At 42.1% G+C, this 20,669-nt stretch overlaps 1 protein-coding gene across 1 annotated transcript in view; it reads left to right on the forward strand.

Annotated features, from left to right (window-relative positions):
- The first annotated feature begins 207 nt into the window (after positions 1-207).
- ppm1l (protein phosphatase, Mg2+/Mn2+ dependent 1L) overlaps positions 208-20,669 on the forward strand; it is a 43,477-nt gene continuing 23,015 nt past the window's right edge. The window contains exon 1 of the mRNA XM_022769719.1: positions 208-918. Within this exon, the coding sequence (XP_022625440.1) occupies positions 520-918 (399 nt within the window). The 5' untranslated portion in view covers positions 208-519. The remainder of the gene's footprint in view (positions 919-20,669) is intronic.

Genomic DNA, 20,669 nt, shown 5'->3' on the forward strand with positions numbered 1-20,669 from the left:
GCGGAGAGTCGCAGCCAGTGTGGCAGCTGGGAATGTGAGGGTTTCAACACAGTCCGCTATTTTCAGGACTGGGAACAGTAGCAGGGCTGGCCGGGAAGAGACTCTGCCCACCGCTCTACTATAGCCAACACACTAGCTTAATTTGAAGTCCAAACGGGCTTCCTGCGTCTTCTGTCCGGGGGGGTGGGGGGGTGTCGGTGTTGTCGGACCGCATCAGATGGTCAGCGGACAGCCGTTGGTGGCTCACTGCGGGGCTGCGTGCTAGAGGGAACCAGCCGGAGCACCGTGTTTGATTGTTCGCTAACACCTTACCTCCTGCCTGCTGGGTCCGGCTAAAAATGCAGTGAAGTGTCACCCGTTAAGTCAGTATAATCTTAATGTTTCCCGGTGTGAAGTGCTCGGTTAAATGTGCCTGTTTCATCGCTACCAAGCCACTCACGCCAACGACGATGGACTGAAATCTGCGGCGGGGGCGAACGACACACAACCTGCCGCGATTTCTTGCATGTAAATAAATAAATGATAGAGGATACAATGACCCTGCTGTCTCTGTTAGGTCGGATCATGCGTTATTTTCTGCTCAGACCGGAGACCTTGTTCCTGCTGTGTATCAGCCTGGCTCTGTGGAGTTACTTCTTCCACACGGACGAAGTGAAGACCATCGTCAAGTCCAGCCGGGATGCGGTCAAGATGGTCAAGGGGAAAGTGGCGGAGATGATGCAGAATGAGCGGTTCGGCGGGCTGGACGTCCTGGATGCGGAGTTCTCCAAGACCTGGGAGTTCAAGAGCAACAACGTGGCCGTGTACTCCATCCAAGGCCGGCGAGACCACATGGAGGACAGGTTCGAGGTGCTCACCGACATAGTCAACAAGAGTCACCCGTCTATATTTGGAATTTTTGATGGCCACGGAGGAGAGGTGAGTACAATGTGGAGGCGAGGAAAATAAAACACAGTGTGTCCTATGTGTGTCTTTCCCACTTACAGCCTAAATTACTCCCTGACTCCAATACCATCACAAAATTGTGGGTACCCTGGGGCCCCAAACTAAGATGCGGGAGCCCTTAAGTGTGGGTAAAGATGCCTTAAGTGATCTTGAAGAGTATGTTTTTCACGATTTTGTGGGCACATCTATTATGCCTGGTTTGGTTTAAAATCTGGTTTCAAAACTGCTGTCAAATTTTTATTAAAACCATGAGTGAGACAAACTGGAGCAAGCTTGAATAGCAGTTCGACTGCAGTTTTTACTTTCAGACTTAATCGAAACTGATCTTACACTCTTGAAAATGGCATTTTAAAAATGAAAGTGTTCCTATAAAGAGGCAACTAGCAATTGATTTGTTTTCTAAACAACTAAATTGGTAATTAGTTTTATTAAATGTTAAAAATGATGTCAAATGACCACCAGAGTCCAGCTGCTTAACCCACATCTTCTGATCAACTTTCACGAAGTTATCTTTTTCAGAACAAATATTTGTGTCAGCTGATGAATAAGATTCTGATAATTGATTTGTTACATTATGTGAAATTTACAAGAAGTGTGATAAAGTTGTGGATGTTGCAGGCCAGGGGGAAAAATTTGCTGCTGGGCCCCTATTAATGCCCACTGTTTGAACAATGTGTAATTTTTTTCTCTGCTGGAATACTACCTGGCCCTAAATTGGTTGTATGATCATTTTTTTGTACAGAAATTTATTTGCGAATGTGAGATGTGAAAGCACAAAACTGAAATAACAAAGGTCTATAAACTACATTTAGCCTTAAAGACCAGGCCTCGTAAAGCAGGACCCCTTAAAGTGGGGGTCTAATCTTGTTAGTTGTTATTGCGCTTTGGTGGTGCATATTCCCGTACATGTTTTCAATACAATTTGCACAAACCAGGTTAGGTACAGTAAGCCCCTGGAGGCAACTGGAAATCCATCCTTGGGTATTTGTCACTGAGAATTGGTAGATAAGTGGAGAAAGGGCCCACAGTAACCCACTGTGTGTAGGAGCCCATCATTTTCTTGCTACAGCTCTGCACACACTCACCCACACTTACAGTTTTCTTCCAAATGGCAAAGGAATTGCATCTTGTCTATTTACAACTTAAAATCATACCGGAAATACCCATCTCATGTTCTTTTGGACAAAACAACATTTTTAGGATGCAGACAGCATTGGGCTCATGGTCTAACAAGATTATAGCCGGAAGGAAGAGGATGAATTCAAATCTGTGTGATTCAGAGGCATACCCACCGCCAGATGAGCTCAATAATATGAGCGGAGCATAACTGAAGTGGGTCATTGATCACTGATCTGCTGGTCACTGTCCACCCCCAGTCGATACTCGTTGACATCTTAGAAATCTCCCGTCTTTCTGCTTCCTCGGTGCTAACTACGATTGTCTTTCAACACGAGCGCGTGAACGTGGCGTTGCGTTTAGGGCAGCGATGGAACAGCTTTACAAAGCAACTCACAATGAGACCCTTAAAGAAAAAAAGTTGTCAGTTAAAGGGACAAAGAGCATTTGAGATGATGCCACGGTTAGACGCGAGCATGAAAACACTGATTTATCGTGAAGTCATGGCATGCTTGAACACTGGCATTGTCTCTTAGGACCATGACCTCAGCTCACAGTATAGAATTGATGTGACAGAGCCAGATAGTAACTGAGCATTCAAACTCTAAGTGATAGGGTATCCCAGTTTCTTCTTTCTCTTCTTGTACATTAAAAATTACACACTTTTTGATCAGTCAGTTGTGGTTGCTGCAGAGCTCCATGCTGTTTAGGGCCTGACAGCAACTGTCTTCATTCTCAGTTTGACTGCTGTGGTCCAATAGAGGCTGAACGATAACATGCTAAAAATAGGCAGCCAAAGGCATAGAGGATAGCTGTTCTTTTAGGGGAAATTAAATTTTAGGCTGTGGTGCTGACTGCTGCAGCTTTTGACCAAAAGTGGTCATTGGATTGTTTTCTCCTGCGGCCGTTTCCCCAATGCTTTTTTCCCTCAGAGGAGTTCCTTTTTAGAGACCGGTGGCCTGACCTGTGAACCCAGCTACAGCTACCACACATATGGTTAAGAGACTTGGAGAAATAAATAGTGAATAGGAGATATGTGTTTTTATATGTGACAGAAAAAGGAGAGAATGAGTGGGAGAGCATCAATAGTGAGAGTAAGAAGAAAGGAAGAGAAGGTTGAGATTTTTCCATGTAGGCGAGAGGCTGTTTTATCACTGCATGTCCATGGGCAACAGTGTGCTCTGTTTTCATTCCCACGCCCTCTTTTGAAGTTTGTGAAATGGTTGCCAGACAGTAGCTTTCAGAAACAACTTCCTCTGTTTAGTGAATTTAGATTTTTTTTTTTTTTTTTTTAAGCCAGAGGGCATTGAATAAAGCAGAGGGATGCTGTGTGGCCCAGGGCAACACCAGGAATACCTAGCCTCATCTGGCTAGTTAGTAAGGTGTCAGTCACTTCCATTTGTCTCCACACACACACATACACACACACACACACACACACACACACACACACACACACACACATCTAACATTCAAGACTTTGCATCAGTCTTGGACAATGATTACAAAGCCTGTAATGGACAGAAATTTAAAATACTGGGGTATGAGTGTGTCAGCTAATTAGAGCAGTGATTCAACAAAATCCTCAAGGGAACAGGTAGTTGATCTTAATGCAATTAGAGCTGCAATGAAAGATTTTTGTTTTTTAAATCAGTGAATCTGATGATTATTTTCTCAGTTAATCAAGTAAGTGTTTTGTCTATAAAATGTCTGAAAATTATGAGTTGTAAGTGCCTAAAACCCAAGGTGAGATCTTCATACTGCTTGTTTTTTTCCTAACCAACATATTCATTTCATTATCACATAAGACAAAGAAAAGCAGCATGTTCCCATTAATAATGGAAATAGGAAATATATTTTTGTTTAAAAAAAAAAAAAGTGACCAAAATAATTCATTGATTATCAGTATAGAGGACATTATCCTTATCTGTTCACCAACTCTGACTGAAATGTAATATTGCCGCATCATTTTGCCTTTTTAGCTTGAGAAATAATTTTCTCTCTTGCTTGTAGTACTATCAACCTTTCCTGTTAATGCAAGTAACGAGTGTTGTGAAAAGAGTACAGGCTCTAAATGCAGGGCTGTCACTGTTCTGTCACCTTACTGGAACCAATCACTTTACTAGCAGATAAATAATTAGTCAGTGCTAGATAACATCTGGGAATCTCTTTTTCATTCTCTATCTCTTTGCACCACACACCCACTCGCACAAACACCAACGCAAATTCAAATTTCAAAGTGTTTAAAATCAGTGTTTAATGTGAACATATCCATCAGCAGTCTCAGTCATATTAGAAGTTGCCTCAGTGAGGGGATTTATCTGTTAAATGGAGATTGATTTTTAGCTGACACATGGGAATAACCTGCATGAAAGTGATAACTCTAGGCTCTCCATCCATATAACAGCAACATGAGCCATTTGTTCCTCACTGACATGTAAAGAGTTGGTCGTACTCCGCTCCCCTCTGCCTCACTATCAGGTTGTGGCTTCAGGCGCTGCAAAATTACCGTAACTGTAGAGTACAGAGAAGACATTCACTATGAGCCTGTTTAACTTGAGTGCAGGGGCTGCTTTACTATTTTGCTATCCTTTTTGTTTTTGTTCAGTTGTTTTCCTTTTCTGTCACAGCTCACTGTTTCATGTAGTTTTGATCAGTGGTATCTGTTTGTGAGTGGGTTGTGATAGATATGGTGCCTAACTGTGACGGACGTGACGGGAGAGCGCAGAGTAAAGGAGAAAAGAATGCTAAAACCACAGGGATGATGGCCATTTTTAGAGGGATCCTCTCTGTCTTTATTCAGCTCTTAGTTTGTCCTCATGTCACCTTTGATTCATACTCGGGCTGAATGGACATTTAATCTTCACCTTCATCATTAATTTCTTGAATTGCAAAGCAGACAGGACTTTTGAGAGTGATTGAAGCAGTTGTGCGTCATAGTTCACCGTCTTTTCAAAATGAAGGACGTTTTATAATCAGAAAGGTCGATGTTTGAAATCAAGGTATTTTAATGCTATGTGCATGTTCGTGTATTACTCCAGAAGAGGAAGGTGGGTTATGTAGTTTTGATACTAAGCAGTTTGAATTCCTCCTGAGCTCCCTCTCAGTAGAGAGATGAAAGAAAGAGCTGGCATGTGACTAATTGCACTGTTGGCATTACAGGATTAGAGAGAGAGACCAAGGGGGGGGGGGGGGGGGGGAGAGACCAAGGACAGCAACGTGTGTCTGAGTGTATGAATATTTATATATATGTGTGTGTGTCTGTGTGTGTCTATGTGTGTTGTTGCAAGCTTGCACAAGAATGTTCTGCTTCTTGGACGTTGAGGGTCCACACGGAAATGAGAGGAGCAGTTTGGTGTTATCTGGTCTTCCAGGGAGGGACAACTTCATTGTGAGACTGAAATGCCAGAGGCCTACTACGACCAGACACACTTTTGGACATCACGTCTTCGAACACTGCCCTCAGCCAGTTTGTAAAATAGACTTATCAGGTACTAATTTTTGTATAAATGGCATTAACTCAATAAGTTAAGGTGGAGAATATTGAAACCGTTACAGCCGTTATAAACGATCATTTTATAGTGACAGTGAACCACGTGACTGAGACTGTTCCCCTCAGCTCTATGGAGCTTTTTGTCTGTTTTGCTGTGTCTGTTTCCAGCTAAAGGCTCTAAAAATCTGTTGTACACTATCTAACCAGCCCCAAACAACAGACAGACACAGTGAGCTACTAGATGGTGAACATAGTGGAGTATTTAGCAGCTAAAGAGCAACATTTTCCCTCAGGAGTTGGTGTAGACCAACACAGAGCTAAAAGGAAAGTTAACAATCAGTTCAGCAAGTGGCCTGAAATATGATTCCAGATGAAAGCTAATGCTGCTCTTTAACTGCTGGATGTGTGTTTGCCAACAAATTTGCCTTATGAATAATATATATATCACATAATATATCAGTGCTTTGTATTTACAGCTTGTTTCCACTGCCCCTAAGTGACCAAAAAACTGTTTTTGCAGCATTAAGGAAATCAAGGAATTGATATGGTTTCAGTTGAGAGCTCATTCTCATCTATAAACTATGAAATAACCATGACTAGCAATTTTGATCTACATGATTGTACAGTGAAGATCGAGACTGTCCATTCACCACCAGGCTCAGACTGAATTCATCGCAGCACCAGCAGTTTACTCTGCACTTTGGCAGTACAGAGCAAAAACACTAATCTAATGAGTAAAATCAGTACAAAAAAATCAGGACTGATATCCTCCTGTACCCCCTTCTGTCACTGTGGCGAAAGCTGACGCTCGGCATTTCGGCCCTTCCTTGATGTTATGTGAAGCAGAAAGTGGAGAGCACACAGGAGGTCATGTTCTGTTGGAAAATACTTGTGCAGCAGAGAGGAGACCGGAGAGCTTGAGGGCTCTGCTGAAAAGTCTTCTGACCTTTCGGTAATTTGTCCCCGGTGGTGAGGTTTGTTTTCCTTGTAGTGAGAGGGCTGTCAGGGAGCGACTGAGGAGTGGAGTCACAGAGCGAAACACAGCAAATAAATGGATGAATGAGGCTGTTGCCTGTCAAGCAACCTAAATGTCTAGCCCTGGAGTAAACATCTGTAATCTCTTCTTCTCCACTGTCATCGTCTTCCATAAAATAAATGAGCCTCATTCAGAAATCCCCTGACTGTAATAATATTTTTTGCCTCCGTGGGTCTTAGCATGTTAAAGCCTTCTCCTCGCTGTAAAAGATAAGAACGTTCAGTAGGTTAATAAGAACATGCACTTCGCTGGTTTGATAGAGGTGTGTGTGTGTGTTTGTGACAGGATTGTGTGTGTGTGTGTGTGTGTGTGTGTGTGTGTGTGTGTGTGTGTGTGTATGTTTGCTAACAGCATGTAGCACCAGATAAGAGTGCCTTCTTCAGCCTCAGTGTGCTGTCCTTCCCTGCTGGCAGTGACTGCTCAATAATTTAACACCCTCTCTGTCATACACTTCTACAAAAAAAACCCTGACTAAATATATACCCACCTTCAATCAGAAGGAAGCCACAAGGTCATTGTTCTCTCTCACACACACACACACACACACACTCACACACACACTCACACACACACATCACATCACATCACATACCACTGTGTATGTGGAATTTTGTGGGAGGAGGTCCTGTCTGGAAAGTTGTTTGTGAACTCCGAGCTTCATGGTGTTTAGCTTCTCTTTGTCCTCCTCCACATCACCCACTCCTCTCTCAGCAGGGCTAGTCTGAGCTGACATGGTGGTAAAGGGTGGGTTTGGTAATGGAGCTGTTTTGTTTGCTTACCAAATCCCCCTCTTGTCACCCCCCATCACTTTGTTTTCTCTTTGCACCTATTTCCCCCTCCTCTCCCTGTGTCCTGCTCTCTCTTAGGGGGGTTGGCAGTTCATGAATGGGCCACAAAAACTCCATCTCCAAGGCCATGTCAAACTGCTGTCCCCCCATTATATAGCATCTCGTCCAACCCCACTGTGTGCACACTGGCCTCGGCTGCTTGCCACTCTCCGTTGCTCGAAGTGGTGCAACATACTGAGCCGTGTGATGTGTTCCCTATTTTGAATGCCAAGCATGGTGATTGTGTTGGAAGTGTAGGTCTAAAATCCAATTCTAGATGTTGCAAAGCTACAAGTGTGGCTCTGAATGCATAATGCTCGCCTACAGCAGTACTATATTTGTCCATACAAACACTATTAGATCGTTGAGTCTTATGTGTGTTTTTGGCCTGTAGCTGATTAGCAGTCTCTAAATCTAATCACATGGTTGGACTTGACTGGGTTCGCTCAGTATAATCTACACTTTGTTTTGAAAGAGGGACATTCTTCATGGAGCCAGCAGTTATATAAAATGCTGATATGAAAGAATGCTTGTACAGTAACATCTACAATTTGAATCCAACTACAGGAGCATAAGTCTATATACAAACACCAGCTCCACAATTGTTTGTCTGTGTGTGATCGAGAAAATGGATGAGTCAGTTGGCGTTTGCCTGATCGCTGTCTTGGCAGTGGAGGACAGCAGGAGAAGAATGTTGGCTGAGAGAAGGTAGCAAGTCGCAGCTGTTCAGTGTTAGCAACATTGGTGTGATTGTGTGTGCAAAGAGACTAGGCTGTGATTTTTCTAACGCTCACAGTTGTGGCTCTTCCTCTCTTCACACTGGCCAGATGGGCCTGTGGGTAAGGCAGGTGCATCCTAGTAAATGGAAACAGGCCTCCTGGTTGTATTTGACTGCCACCATCTCTTATCAGTTTATATGCCCAGAAGTTGGATGTACCCAGTTAGATCATGTTGAAATTTCTAAGGCCTCTCATATGAAAAATTTAATATTTCATGGCTTATTTTTCAGTTGGAGAATGTGTTTTCTATTCAAACATACTTTGAATGTATGATTCTGCCCACGATTGTGAGTATTTTTAAAGTTAGCATGCTGGAGCCGGTCTGCAGCAAACATGTGCTGCACAGTCTTCCAGACATCGATCCAACCAGACAGGAGGAATGCAGCTGATACGAATGTTTGATATTTGCACGTGGTTTCTATTCACTGAAAGAACTATGAGTTACAAATCTTCAAATGCACTCTGCGGTGAACCAATCCTGAGCCAGGTTGTCTTTAATTTACACTGTAATGAAGGCTCACAGGATAAGAGGGAGGATCGGACTCCATGGCATGTCATTAATTTGTGCTTGTGATTAAAATTGGGAGGAGGAGGGATCTCATGCACACACTAATGGGCATGTTCTGCATGCATTCTCAGGCAGAGTATGTGTGATTGTTTGTATACGAGGGTCTATCTGGATCTGTGCCATATACTGCTGATTATGGCCCTTTGAGATTTATGACCCTAAGATTTTTTTTTTTACCCTCTTGTTTTCCCCTGCGGCTCCCTCTTTTTTTCCAGGACACTTATTGAGAAGTGGTGCAGGGGCAATCTAACACTGGTGAGGCTTTTCTAGTGAACCATCTGCTGTGTAAGGGTTAGATAAAGTTGCTACTCCTAAGGAGTAAACAGATCAGGTTGGAGAGAATGAGGAGAAAAAACATGGACGGTGTAGAAAGGTGAAGAAGCAGATTGTGAGTTATTTGCAAACAGACCAAAGATGAAGCCCAGGTATATCAGAGTAACTGTAATAAATAAACTTAATCTTCCAATGGGATTTAAAGTTGATTCCAATCTGGATTTGTCTGACCTTTTGTTTGAAATCGCAAAGCATGTCAACAGTGGCTAAAGGCCACAACTACCAAGCAGAGTGTTAACCCTTCACTTAGCCCAGGCAGAGATAGGCTATCTACTGGCTGCCAGAACTTAATGTTTGAGGCCTCCGGAGGTATTGTTGGCCTCATTCAGAAAAGAGTAGTTCACCTGCTCTGACCCCGGTGTCATAACTGCTCTCACACACATTTTTCCTGGTAACGTCGCTTGGTTCTTACATTGGTACTACGCATTTGTTGATATAAAAAAAAATTTGTACAGTTATCTAGTTTAAAAATGATCATTGTATCTTAATTCATACCATTTAATGCTAACATGTAATTAATATAAACCATAATATGGCTGACAAGATGAATCACAAACCTTTAAACCTTCTTTTATTGTTAACTCAAATACCGTATTCCTTACTCAAAAGTAAATGTAAACAATTTGGCCACTTCCAAAAGAAAACTAATTTTAACCAGGTTTTTCCAGTAGTAAAGGACATATATCCTTAGTGATAAGTCAGTCAAGCAGCATTGTATCTGATAATTGTGCTGCAACTAACGATCATTTTCATTATTGATTAATCTGCCAGTTATTTTGTTGATTAATTGATTAACTGCTTGACCACAAAATGTCGATCCAAGGTGACAGTTGTGAAATTGTCTATTTCACTTGTTTGTCCAGACATTTCAGCTGTTTCTGATACACATATATGAACACTTGGTACAGTCTTGGCATTCCCCCTGTGTTTTTCTCATATGGCTATGGCAGGTTATTGCATTAAAGATGGTAATTGGAGCAACATAAACTAACCTCAGACTTGCACAGACATTGGTGCTCTACCAAATAGGACAACAGACACATATATCAGATCCAGCGTGGGTTTGGTAAATGGGTCTCGGTTTAAGAAGCTTTGCAGCATGTGTGTGTGTGCTGAGGGTCATGAGCTGGTGATGGCTCAGAGTGGATGGGAAGTTTAGAGGCAGATAAGCAGGGTTGGTAATTGATTAGTGTGGTGCAGTGGAAGCTTACAGTGATGTGAGCTAATGCTAACAGCTCAAGGCTCTCAGGGTCCCTGCTCACTTCCTGAGAGCGTCTCTATGCCGAGGCTAAAAGGAGTAGAAGAGACAGCGGGGCAGATTAGATTTACACTAATCCCACTGGGGAGATTGGGACTTTACGTTCTCTCCATGGATTCAGTTTCTTTTTTTTCCCACCCTTCCTCTCCTACTCATCTGTAACCTCCCCAATTAATTATTTTTTGGTTTCCTGTTGGATTGTTCGATATATTTAGATTTCCTTTCTCTTTAGTGCGCGTATTTACACATACAGTACCTGCAAGTGTTTGTTATCCAGAGAAGCCTGTATGCTGCCCCTATTCCTGATGTGATTTAATGAGCTTATCCAGCAGCAGAACTGCCAGCCATACTTACAGCTACTCAGTGAAGGAGAGATGCTTTATTGAGGGTGAGAGGGGAGGAAAATGATGGCATGGGAGAGAAGTGCCCTCAGTCGGGACAGGAGAGAGGAGGCCAGAGGGGAGAGATGCTGAGAGGGGGAGGAGGGGGGTTGAGAAAGCAGCCAAGAAATAAAAATGCCACAAGCTTACAGAAGTATGAGAGAAGATAGTGGAAGAGGGAGCTTAAAGTTGCTGTTTGGAGGTGGGGAAAAGGCGGCGAAGAAGTTACTTCTTTCAAAGGAGATGGGGATAAAAACATGGATGCTGAGAGGCGACGCCTTGCCCATAGCCAGATTTTCCAGGCCTGCAGCATAACTCCTGTTAGTCAGAAAGCACTAGAGTGAAGTTTGTGTAGATTCAGAGGCTTAAAGAGTCTGTGTGAAGCAAAGAGTTGACAGATAAAGGCTATACATACTGTAACTGTACAACAAGCTTTGAGTTAGATTGTGCTTGAAGTACCAGTGGAGCTTTTTCATCTTTTGATCATAAGTCTGTCAGACTGAAGTCCATGGCACCATGGGGTTGTTCCTCCCCCGAGAAAGCATGACATACTTTTCCACCTCTTTTCTTCTGTTTTTCATCTTCTCTCTCACACTTGCTCTCTGTCTCTACTGACCTTTCCCTACAGTAACTGTCTCTGTTTTTTCTCGCTCTCTTCTCCTCCCTCCTCACCCCCCCCCTCCCGTCCGCCTTACCTCCACATCTCTTCTCTCATTTCGCTCCTTCTGATCCCTCTCTGATCTCTTTTGTCCTCAGAAATCTCAGAAATCAAAATCTGTCATTCACCCTAAGCGTGTCCAGGTTAGTATTGTTAAGGGAGTGCAACTGAGTGTAGGTGTGTGTGTCTGTGTGTGATTCCCCCCTTTGGATCACATCTGATTAGTGAACTTTTTGTACAGTTTTGTTGAGATTTTAGGTTATGATTATGAAGTCCTGGCTATTCCAAGTATGGTAAAATGTTATGCTAATAAATTTACTGTCATATCAGCTGCACAAATTACTGTTAATTCTGTCAGTAACTTGATGTCAGACCTAAATTACACTTGGCTGCTGTTAATTTGTGTGCTGTCTGAACACTACTGTTAACACTTGTCAGAGATAGTTTGTGAAGGAAGAAGCTCCACTTTGTGACACCACTGTACAACCACAGAGTGAGACATCTTCTTCTCAGTAATTTAAGCTCATAGACTATATTTGTGAACCATGACCTTCAGTATTTGTTCAGTATCATATCATATTCATATATCATTATCATAATTAATAAATACAGAAATAAATCATCAAAAACCTAGTGTAATTTTTGTTTTTCAAATAAATTAAACAATTTTGCCTCTGAATGTTTCCTCATATCCCTTTTTATTGAGGAAAAACATCTTACTTGATAAATTTTCACTGCGCCCCTAAAGTTCTTTATGCGCTCCTCCCTATGTGGTGGTGGTGGTGGGGGGAATGCTGATATCCCCGCTGCGGAAAAAATCACTGGTATAAGAAGTCTTTTCTGTTTTTCTTCATGTCTTCTCTGACCTTTCGCTCTATTACCTTATATATCTTGCTGCTTCGCTATATCCATTTCCCCTTTCTCCTTTTCTACCTCTGTCTCCATCCTCTTCCTCCTCCCCCCAACCCCTCACCCCTACCCGCAGAGTCACCTTATCTCTCTGCAGTCTGTCTGACTTATTTATCACTGCTCTGAAATATTAAAGAGCCTGCTGCCTCCAGTCCTGATGGGAGTCCATGACAACACACCCACACGTGCACACACACACACACACACACACACACACACACACACACACACACACACACACAACATACCACACACACCACACACACACACAACCTAAATCAAAATGTCTTTTGAAGATGGCAGACCATCTGCAGCACTACACTGTGCACAAACTACCTGTTGTCTTGTCGTTTTAGAGTGTCCTCTTGTTTCTTAGAGACTGACAGACTGAACAAAGAGTCTGGACAAATTCACCTCCTTTTTGACCCTGTATAGACATGTATACTGTCAGAAAGGCCGTTGGCGTGTATGCCTGAGTGACTGCCAGAAGTACACATGTCAGTTCCATGACACCAGTTAACATCAGTTGATCTTGCAGGACAAGGAAGTCCTGACTCATATGAGCAACTACCATAACTGCAGTTAACAGCTCAGTGGAAACTTAAGACAGTACCTTATTCCACAAGAAGTAAAGGCGTCAGTATGCTCAAGCTGAAGTGCTTGAAGGGTAGTCAACCCCCCCCCCCCCCCCCCCCCCCCCCATGCCTCTCAGATGTTGGATTTTTTTCAAGTTGCAAGTTTTTTTCATTCTTCACACAACTAACGTCACTTTCGGTACCTTGTCACCTTTGCCTTTCTGTGTGTTCAAATAACACATTGTATAAAAAAGATGTTTTTGAGCATACCCCCACATTTAGAGCCTTGGATTGCCAATTTCACTTCCACTCGCAAGTCTTAGTGTTGAAAATTAGTTTTATTGACAATAAATTATACAATTTTAAGAGGACTCAATTTAGTATTGAACTTCCATAAATTTTACAGGCTGATGAACAAAAATAAAAGCCTGGATATCCTAACTTTTCTTCCTTAGTATGGGTCATGTTTCAAAAACACTAAATCCTACACTTCCATGCCCCAAATCTGCAAATCTCCTCCCAAGTCACAGGAGACTTTATTCAGCTCTATTGACACGTTCACGTGTGACATGTAAAAAGGCCGGATTTGCCCCTTTTGAGGTTTGTTTCTTTATTCACAGGTCTCACCCTCAGCAGTGGTGAAATTATGCTTGCTTATCATGTTATTGCCCATCTTTGGATTTGCTGGCTCCAAACTGCAGGGAAGATATCGCAGAACTATGAAGTCAGCTCTAAGCTTCAGATGAACCATTGCTTCAGAAATGCTTCGGTGATACCACAGTTGCTTAATCAGTGTTTTTGTACAGTTTATGGTACACACTGCACAGGCAGCCTGAAGGATGTGCATTGTCTACACACGCACACAAACATAAACACAGAGAAGGACAGAAGCTCATGCTGGCTTCTATTCTTAGCAGGTACTCCCTTGGGGTCAATGGTGTCTAAGGCTGGAAATAGTGAGCAGGCCAAAGTGGACTGGGTCTGCTCCATGATGGCACTGCACCTGCTGTGGAAACTGGGCTGCCTTGGAGATTCGTGGCCTGATGCCTGCTGGCTCTGCCACCGTGCCTGCAGCCCTCCCTTACCAGGCGGGCACGACAACAAATGTACAAGCTGTCAAGGGCTTGCAAACCAAGAGTGAACAAAAATGATTAGAAGGATTTTTAATCCAAAATTATTCCCTACATGGGCAAGCTTATTCAGCATAGAAACGTGATTCAATTCATTAGCTGGACCATACTGAAAGCAGTTGTTGGGCACTTTCCGCGTAAAACTTATTGAACATGGCCAGCCCAAATGCCCACGGTGTAGTTTTAAGCTGTAATGGGCAACATTTGGGATTCTTTTGGAAAGTGGGCACTGGGTTTGGTCTTTGGCTACACACCCTGTCCTCATTATGTTGTATGGGAACTTGGCTGTGTCATAATTTCGAGCCATCATGGAGCAGAGTGTGTCATCATCACCACCTCATTATCTGTCATTATTCTGTTTACCACTTATATGAATCTGACCTTAGGGAATAAGGCAAGTTGAAGGTATAAATAAAGGAAAATGAACATCAGTGGCATAATTGAGCCTATGAGAATTTTGTTGTGTTGCTTCCAGACACTAATGAATTCAGGTTCAGTTTAAAGACTAACATTAGAAGACACAGTGATCCTGGATCTGATTTTTATTTCAGAGAGACATTCGTTACTCTCAGCCAGTATCCTCTGCGCCAGAGTGTGGGAATAGATGTCTCAGTCTCCCACAAGCCTGTCACACAGAGATGTGATGCAGGATCTACCGCTGTCTCTGTCCTTGTATCTGGCATGACTCAAATTGAGAGCAGCTACTTCTCTTTAGTTTGCTCTTACTCATATCTCCTAGTCCTATACTGTATCATTCACGTATTCATGTACACACACACACACACACACACACACACACACACACACACACACACACAAAAGCCTTTATTTTTGTCAACTAGCTTTATGAGAGCAGCAGCAGGTTGGTGGATGGAGTACACGAGTATTGATTTTTATGGATGTCTGTATGTTTATCGGCTAATGCAGTATACGGTTTTCCTCATTGACATGCACACAAAGAGGCATTGCATTGATCGCCGGGTGTTTTCTTCTCTCTGATGAACGGGGATACAGAGAGAAGGAGATGCCAGGAGGCCCGTGCTTGGACCACTGAAGGAAAGTCAAATTTTTCAGCACGGCATATGAATGGTGAAGAGGACAGAGGACGGGATTGGTGTTGGATAACCTTGTGTATCCTGCACACATCTATGACGGTCTTGATGAAGCACTTCTATTTGTGGCAGTCTTCAGATTTGCTTCTTTTTTTTCCCTATGTCTAACCCTAACCCTAATCAGACAGTGAGAGGAAGCAACATCTGTCTCCAGAGTGAGGCAGTGACAGTTAGAGACAGTGAGTGAGGTTAAGAAAGGGGAGGAGGATATAGATGCAAGCACCGGAATAGTAGTAGAGAGGGGTGTGGTGTTGGTATAATCATAAATGAGAGTGAGCTGATGAGAAGTGAAAGAAGGTACACTTGTGAGCTGGTGCAGGAGGAGTACATAGAGGTGAGGGAGGGATGGAGTAATCCAGATGACACCGATGAGTGCTGTGTTATTAAAATGAAAAGCCATAAGTTTATTCACACATGCATCTCCAGCAAAGTAAATCAGCAGGTGTCTAGGTGTCACTCTGTTCCTTATTTATGGGTGCCCCAATTAAAGGCCTGCCGCCTGCTGCTGCTCAACACGCTGTATGTGTATATGGAAATTAGGTGCATGTGAAATATGGAGTGGTTATATTGCGCCATATGCCCACTGTTGGCTCATTTTTTATGTGTGCAATGTTGTTTAATTGAAAGACTTGTTGTGCCAAGGAAGCCAGCTGTATGGAGATGAGAGCGACCATGAATGGATGGACGCAGTTAGGGATGAATGGAGTCCAGGAAGCTGTTGACTCAGGATAGCGGAAGCAGATCTTGGCAATTGTGTGTGTTCTGCAGTGTGCCTTGTGGTGGCAGGAGTCTTTCAGAATGACAACAACTGCAACACCTCAATCTGTATCTCAAAAATCAAGTGTTCATATTTATAACAGTGATGTCATATTTCGAGCTGAAACAATAAGCTGATTAATCAATTAGTTGATATACAGAAAATAATTTGGCAACTATTGTCTATTTACTATTTAGTCATATTGAACTAAATGTCTTGGACTCTAAAGGGAATTTTTCATTATTCTCTTACAATAGACAAATCTATTAATAAAAGTGATAGAAGAGTGCAGTACTTAGAACAAACTTAAAAAGAAATTAGCCAAGGGAAACATTTTTCATGTTTTTTGATTTAATCTGATAAAATGGATCATTTTGTAGTTCCTTAATTCATGTTGAAAACCAATTAAGATGGACGCACACTGTACAGATTGAACCTGATTTAAAGGCCCAAATTTGTCTTGACTGATTCTATAATCGAGTTGAATTTCCTATAGATTAGCTGTAGCTTGTAGCTTTCATCTTGAGGGGCGTTATGTTGCCTGATTAATTGCCTGAGTGATCATCAATCTGGCTGTTGGACAATCAGATGGATTTTCTTGTCTGAAATTTTGGTCGGCTGTCTTGCAGCAGTTCGGCAGATCCAGTTTCCCACGCGACTTCTGCCCAAAGATCTGTCTCAAACTGGTGAGCTTGTTTTGAAATTACACTGTAAAACCATCAGCTGTGGTTGCCAGAACTTCACCATAAAAAATATGGTGGCAATGTAGACAACATATGCTATGCCGTTTTGGGAACCGTAAATTTCACAGTCAAGAACTGTTGTTTCTTTATGGTAAATATGAGTCGTATTGTACATGATGTGGCTAACTGTAGTCTTCACTGAGACTGTGCTGATATGATATATGACATGATATGATATGACGATATAAATAGTTTTTTATTTCTTGCCTTCCATTTGAAGAAGAATTCACAGAGTAATGAATGTAATGTCATTTTTGAAAAAGTGAATGGTCACTGGAGGATTAAGGGAGTCAGTGTTTGTGTTCAATGTGGGCACCAATGTAATTTGGTTTGATTTGGCCGTTCAGAAAAGTTGATTAAAATGTGGAATTAAGGTTCGAGTCATCTAAATATGAATAAAATTATACAGTGTCTGTTCAGCTTTATGCCACAGTTGTATGTAGTCTCACACTTAAACATTACACGCCTACATGGATTGGTAGAAGGCATTCACTCTGTCCAAAAGAAGTATGGGAGGGGAGAGGAGGAGCTGAAGGAACAGTAGGCCAGTGTGTGTTTTGTTCAGTATGTAAACAGCTCCTTCCTTCCTATCTTTCTGTTTCCCTCTGGCCCGCAGTGAAGGCATCGTGGTGTGATAAAGCACTTGGACAACAGAGGTGGTAATCTGTAAACAGAATACTTGGTTTGCTTTCTTCTCAAACTGCAGATTTGGTATTAACACGGGAAATTCTCTTATCTCACCTTCACTCCTTTCATCTCTAAATCTTTGTTTTCTCCGTCTTCTGATAGTTCTAACTGGGAGCGCAAGCTTTGTGCTCCATCTCTATTTATTTCACTTTCATTTTCTTGCCATGCTTACATTGCTTTCATGTCTCTGATAAGAGCAGAGAACGTATCCACCTGAAGAGAGGAAGAGGAGGAGGGGAGCGGTGAGAGAAATGTAGGGTTTTAAGTTCAGTTTCTGCTTTATGAAGGCCACATTGATAATAACCCCTTCAATCAAAGCTGATGAGAGTGAGACTAAAAAGAACAAGGACAAGGTTTCACTGAGAGTGAGTGATATGATATCACTATGTTGATGTGCATTGTGCTTGGAGTGAAGTGGAGAGAAATGCAAGTTGATATCTTGGATCAGAGCTGTGTGAGTGTATGGCCACAACATATGTGTGTGTACGTGAGAGAGAAAGGGACAAAGCCCGCGAGCAATGAGCTGTGAAGACGTAGCAAGGAAAGCTGGCAAGCAGAGATGACGAATGCACAATGACAAAAGTCTTGAATTATCTCTCCACCACCAGCACCTTAATAGCTTCCAACCCCCCCCCCACCCAAAAAAAAACAACAACAACAAAAAAAACCCCCAAAAAACGGGTCGAGGACGATTCATGCTCTCACTCGAATGAAGTTGACAGCATCAGCATCCACTGGAAAGTTCAATAATGTTGAGGGTTTGAGGAGAAATGTATTTTCAGACGACGGTCTTCTAAATTATTTATGGATTTCCTAAAACCTTTTTTTTTTTTTAAGATGAGACTGGATTCTAGCTAATGTCTTTTAATGGCTGAAGAAGGGCATCTAAGGACTGACTTGATTCTCCTTTTGCAATGTTAGTGTACATGCATATTCACAGGTTCCAGCCCCTCCAGTGGAGCTGCTAAAACATAAAAACACTTTCAGACAGCTGTGATTAATCTACCAGGAGATCTGCTGTACCAATTAATCAACTAGGAAATGATTGATAAGTGGATTCAATCACAGCAGGAAAGAGACAGAGATGCACTTCTTCTTAGACATCTTTTGTGTGTGTGTGTGTGTGTGTGCGTGTGTGTGTGTGTGTGTGTGTGTGTGTGTGTGTGTGTGTGTGTGTGTGTGTGTGTGTGTGTGTGTGTGTGTTTGTGACAGACACACACTGACATGGTTCATTAGCTTATGATGAAAGACCCTGCTGTGGCAGCTCTCAGCAGTTCAGTGTTCACATACTATATGTGCTTGTGGATAGCATTGTTTAGAAATGCATCACCATATTGTGTGTGTGTGTGTGTGCGCCCAGTCACACTTGCAAGGAGAGAGGGTGTGAAGCTTGCCACCCTGACTAGTGTATGAATATTCATGCAATTGATATATCAGTGTCTGCCAGAGAATGCAGGCTCCAGATCGCAGGAATACAAATAAGAACACTTGCCAAGTGTTTGTGTGTATGTGTGTTTGTGATCTGTGTGTGGGCGCAGGGGGAGATTATAGGCCCCAGAGTGCATCAGCATTTGGGAGGGTGTAAGATTGAGATAGAGGTGTGTGTGTGTGTGTGTGTGTGTGTGTGTGTGTGTGTGTGTGTGTGTGTGTGTGTGTGTGTCAGAGAGAGAAAGAGAGGCGTAGCTGACATTTACTTAGCTCTTCTCCTCTAGGCTTTTTGTGCCCCACATTCAAAAGAGGGAGAGGAACACTCTTTTTTTTCTTTTTACTTTTGCCTGCTGTCTTCACAACTCTGTCGCTGTATTACATCCTGCTGTGTGTTCGCAGCTAATGGAGAAAATAAACTCAGTGTGTGACGGTACAGAAAAATAACAGACTGTGGACTGTGAAACACCACTGTTTATAATTAAGACCTTTTAAAAAAAAAAAAAAAAAGCAGCTAGATTAGGTGCTAATCAACCAGCTGCTGAAAATAATCATGTGAACCAAAGGAGAAATTCACATTTCTCACATGCCCATATGTACAGAATTATTATTGGCTATAATTGCTCTGTCTGTCTGCAAAAAGATCCTCAATGGAGTGGATGGGAGATAAAATCTAAGGCCCTCGTTCTTTGAGAAAAATTACTTTTAAAGTTCACCTGAGGCTAGTATGAATCACTGTGCTCGTCTTTGAATGGCATCTTTTGTAAAATGAAAAAGGGATTTTGTAAAAAAATATATTTGTCAAAATAAGGTATTTAAAAAAAAGTACTGTTTTGGTATCAGTACAGAATTTCAAGTATCACAGTGGAATGAAATAAGTCAGTCTGATGTTCAGGCTAAAACATTTCAAATGTTAAATGTCATCCAAACATAAGCAGCTGTACAAGAAGTTCCCATATCCTAGTAAGTGAAATTTCCATGTCTTCTGATAGCCGTGGCCGGAGGCATTAAGTTTTCTAGTTGTCCATATGCACGTCCGTCTGACCCTCCGTCCATCCATTCGACCCACACTCGCAAATGTGATATCTCAGTAACACCTTGAGGGAATTTTTTTCAAATTTCGTGCAAACGTTCACTTGAACTCAAGGATGAACTGATTCTATTTTGGCGGTCAAAGGTGTAGGTCATGGTGACCTCACAAAACATGTTTTTTGAAAAAGAAAACAAGAGAAGACAGCAACTCTGAATGTAAAGAATATTGCAGCTGGTCAGTGTACTATAAATAAACTCCACCAGGTTTTTCCTGTCTTTTAAAGCAAAATGGAGAATGAAGACAAGTAAATGTCAGCAGTATAGTCCGCACACACAGAGATGTTGTGCAGGGCTGTGTATATAAATAGAGCAGAGGTAGGTGTTGGGGTCTGAAGGACAATGAAATTCTAATAGATGGCAAAGGACAATCCTATGGAGACACCCAGCATCTATATTTGATTAGTTTCTCATTCTTCTCTTCTCTTCTCTTCTCTTCTCTTCTCTTCTCTTCTCTTCTCTTCTCTTCTCTTCTCTTCTCCACCAACCCTTTGTTGTATCCTGATTCAAACATATATTTGCAGCCCTCAGGAGTCTGTATAAACATTTTTGTTATCTAAAAATGTATTTCAGAAACATACATTTAGACGTGCTCTGGCTCTGTCCTCATCACAAGGACATCTGTGAGCTGATGGATATCTGAGAAGTGCTTAGCCAACCCCTCTGGGTCCTGAACAGAAAGAGTCATCATTCTATCCTACATCTGTTCATTTGAGAAAGTTGCAAATGTGCAATAAATTAGTCAGCTTCCTGTCATAATTTTGTATGATAAGCATCAAATGTAACTGTTTATTTCACTAGGCTTTGGCAACATTCACACATTTGTGTCTACTTGCCAGTGTGAGTCCA

The sequence above is a fragment of the Seriola dumerili genome, unplaced genomic scaffold (genome assembly GCF_002260705.1).
Source record: "Seriola dumerili isolate Sdu_G_001 unplaced genomic scaffold, Sdu_1.0 BDQW01004516.1, whole genome shotgun sequence".
NCBI classification, from domain to species: Eukaryota; Metazoa; Chordata; class Actinopteri; order Carangiformes; family Carangidae; genus Seriola; species Seriola dumerili.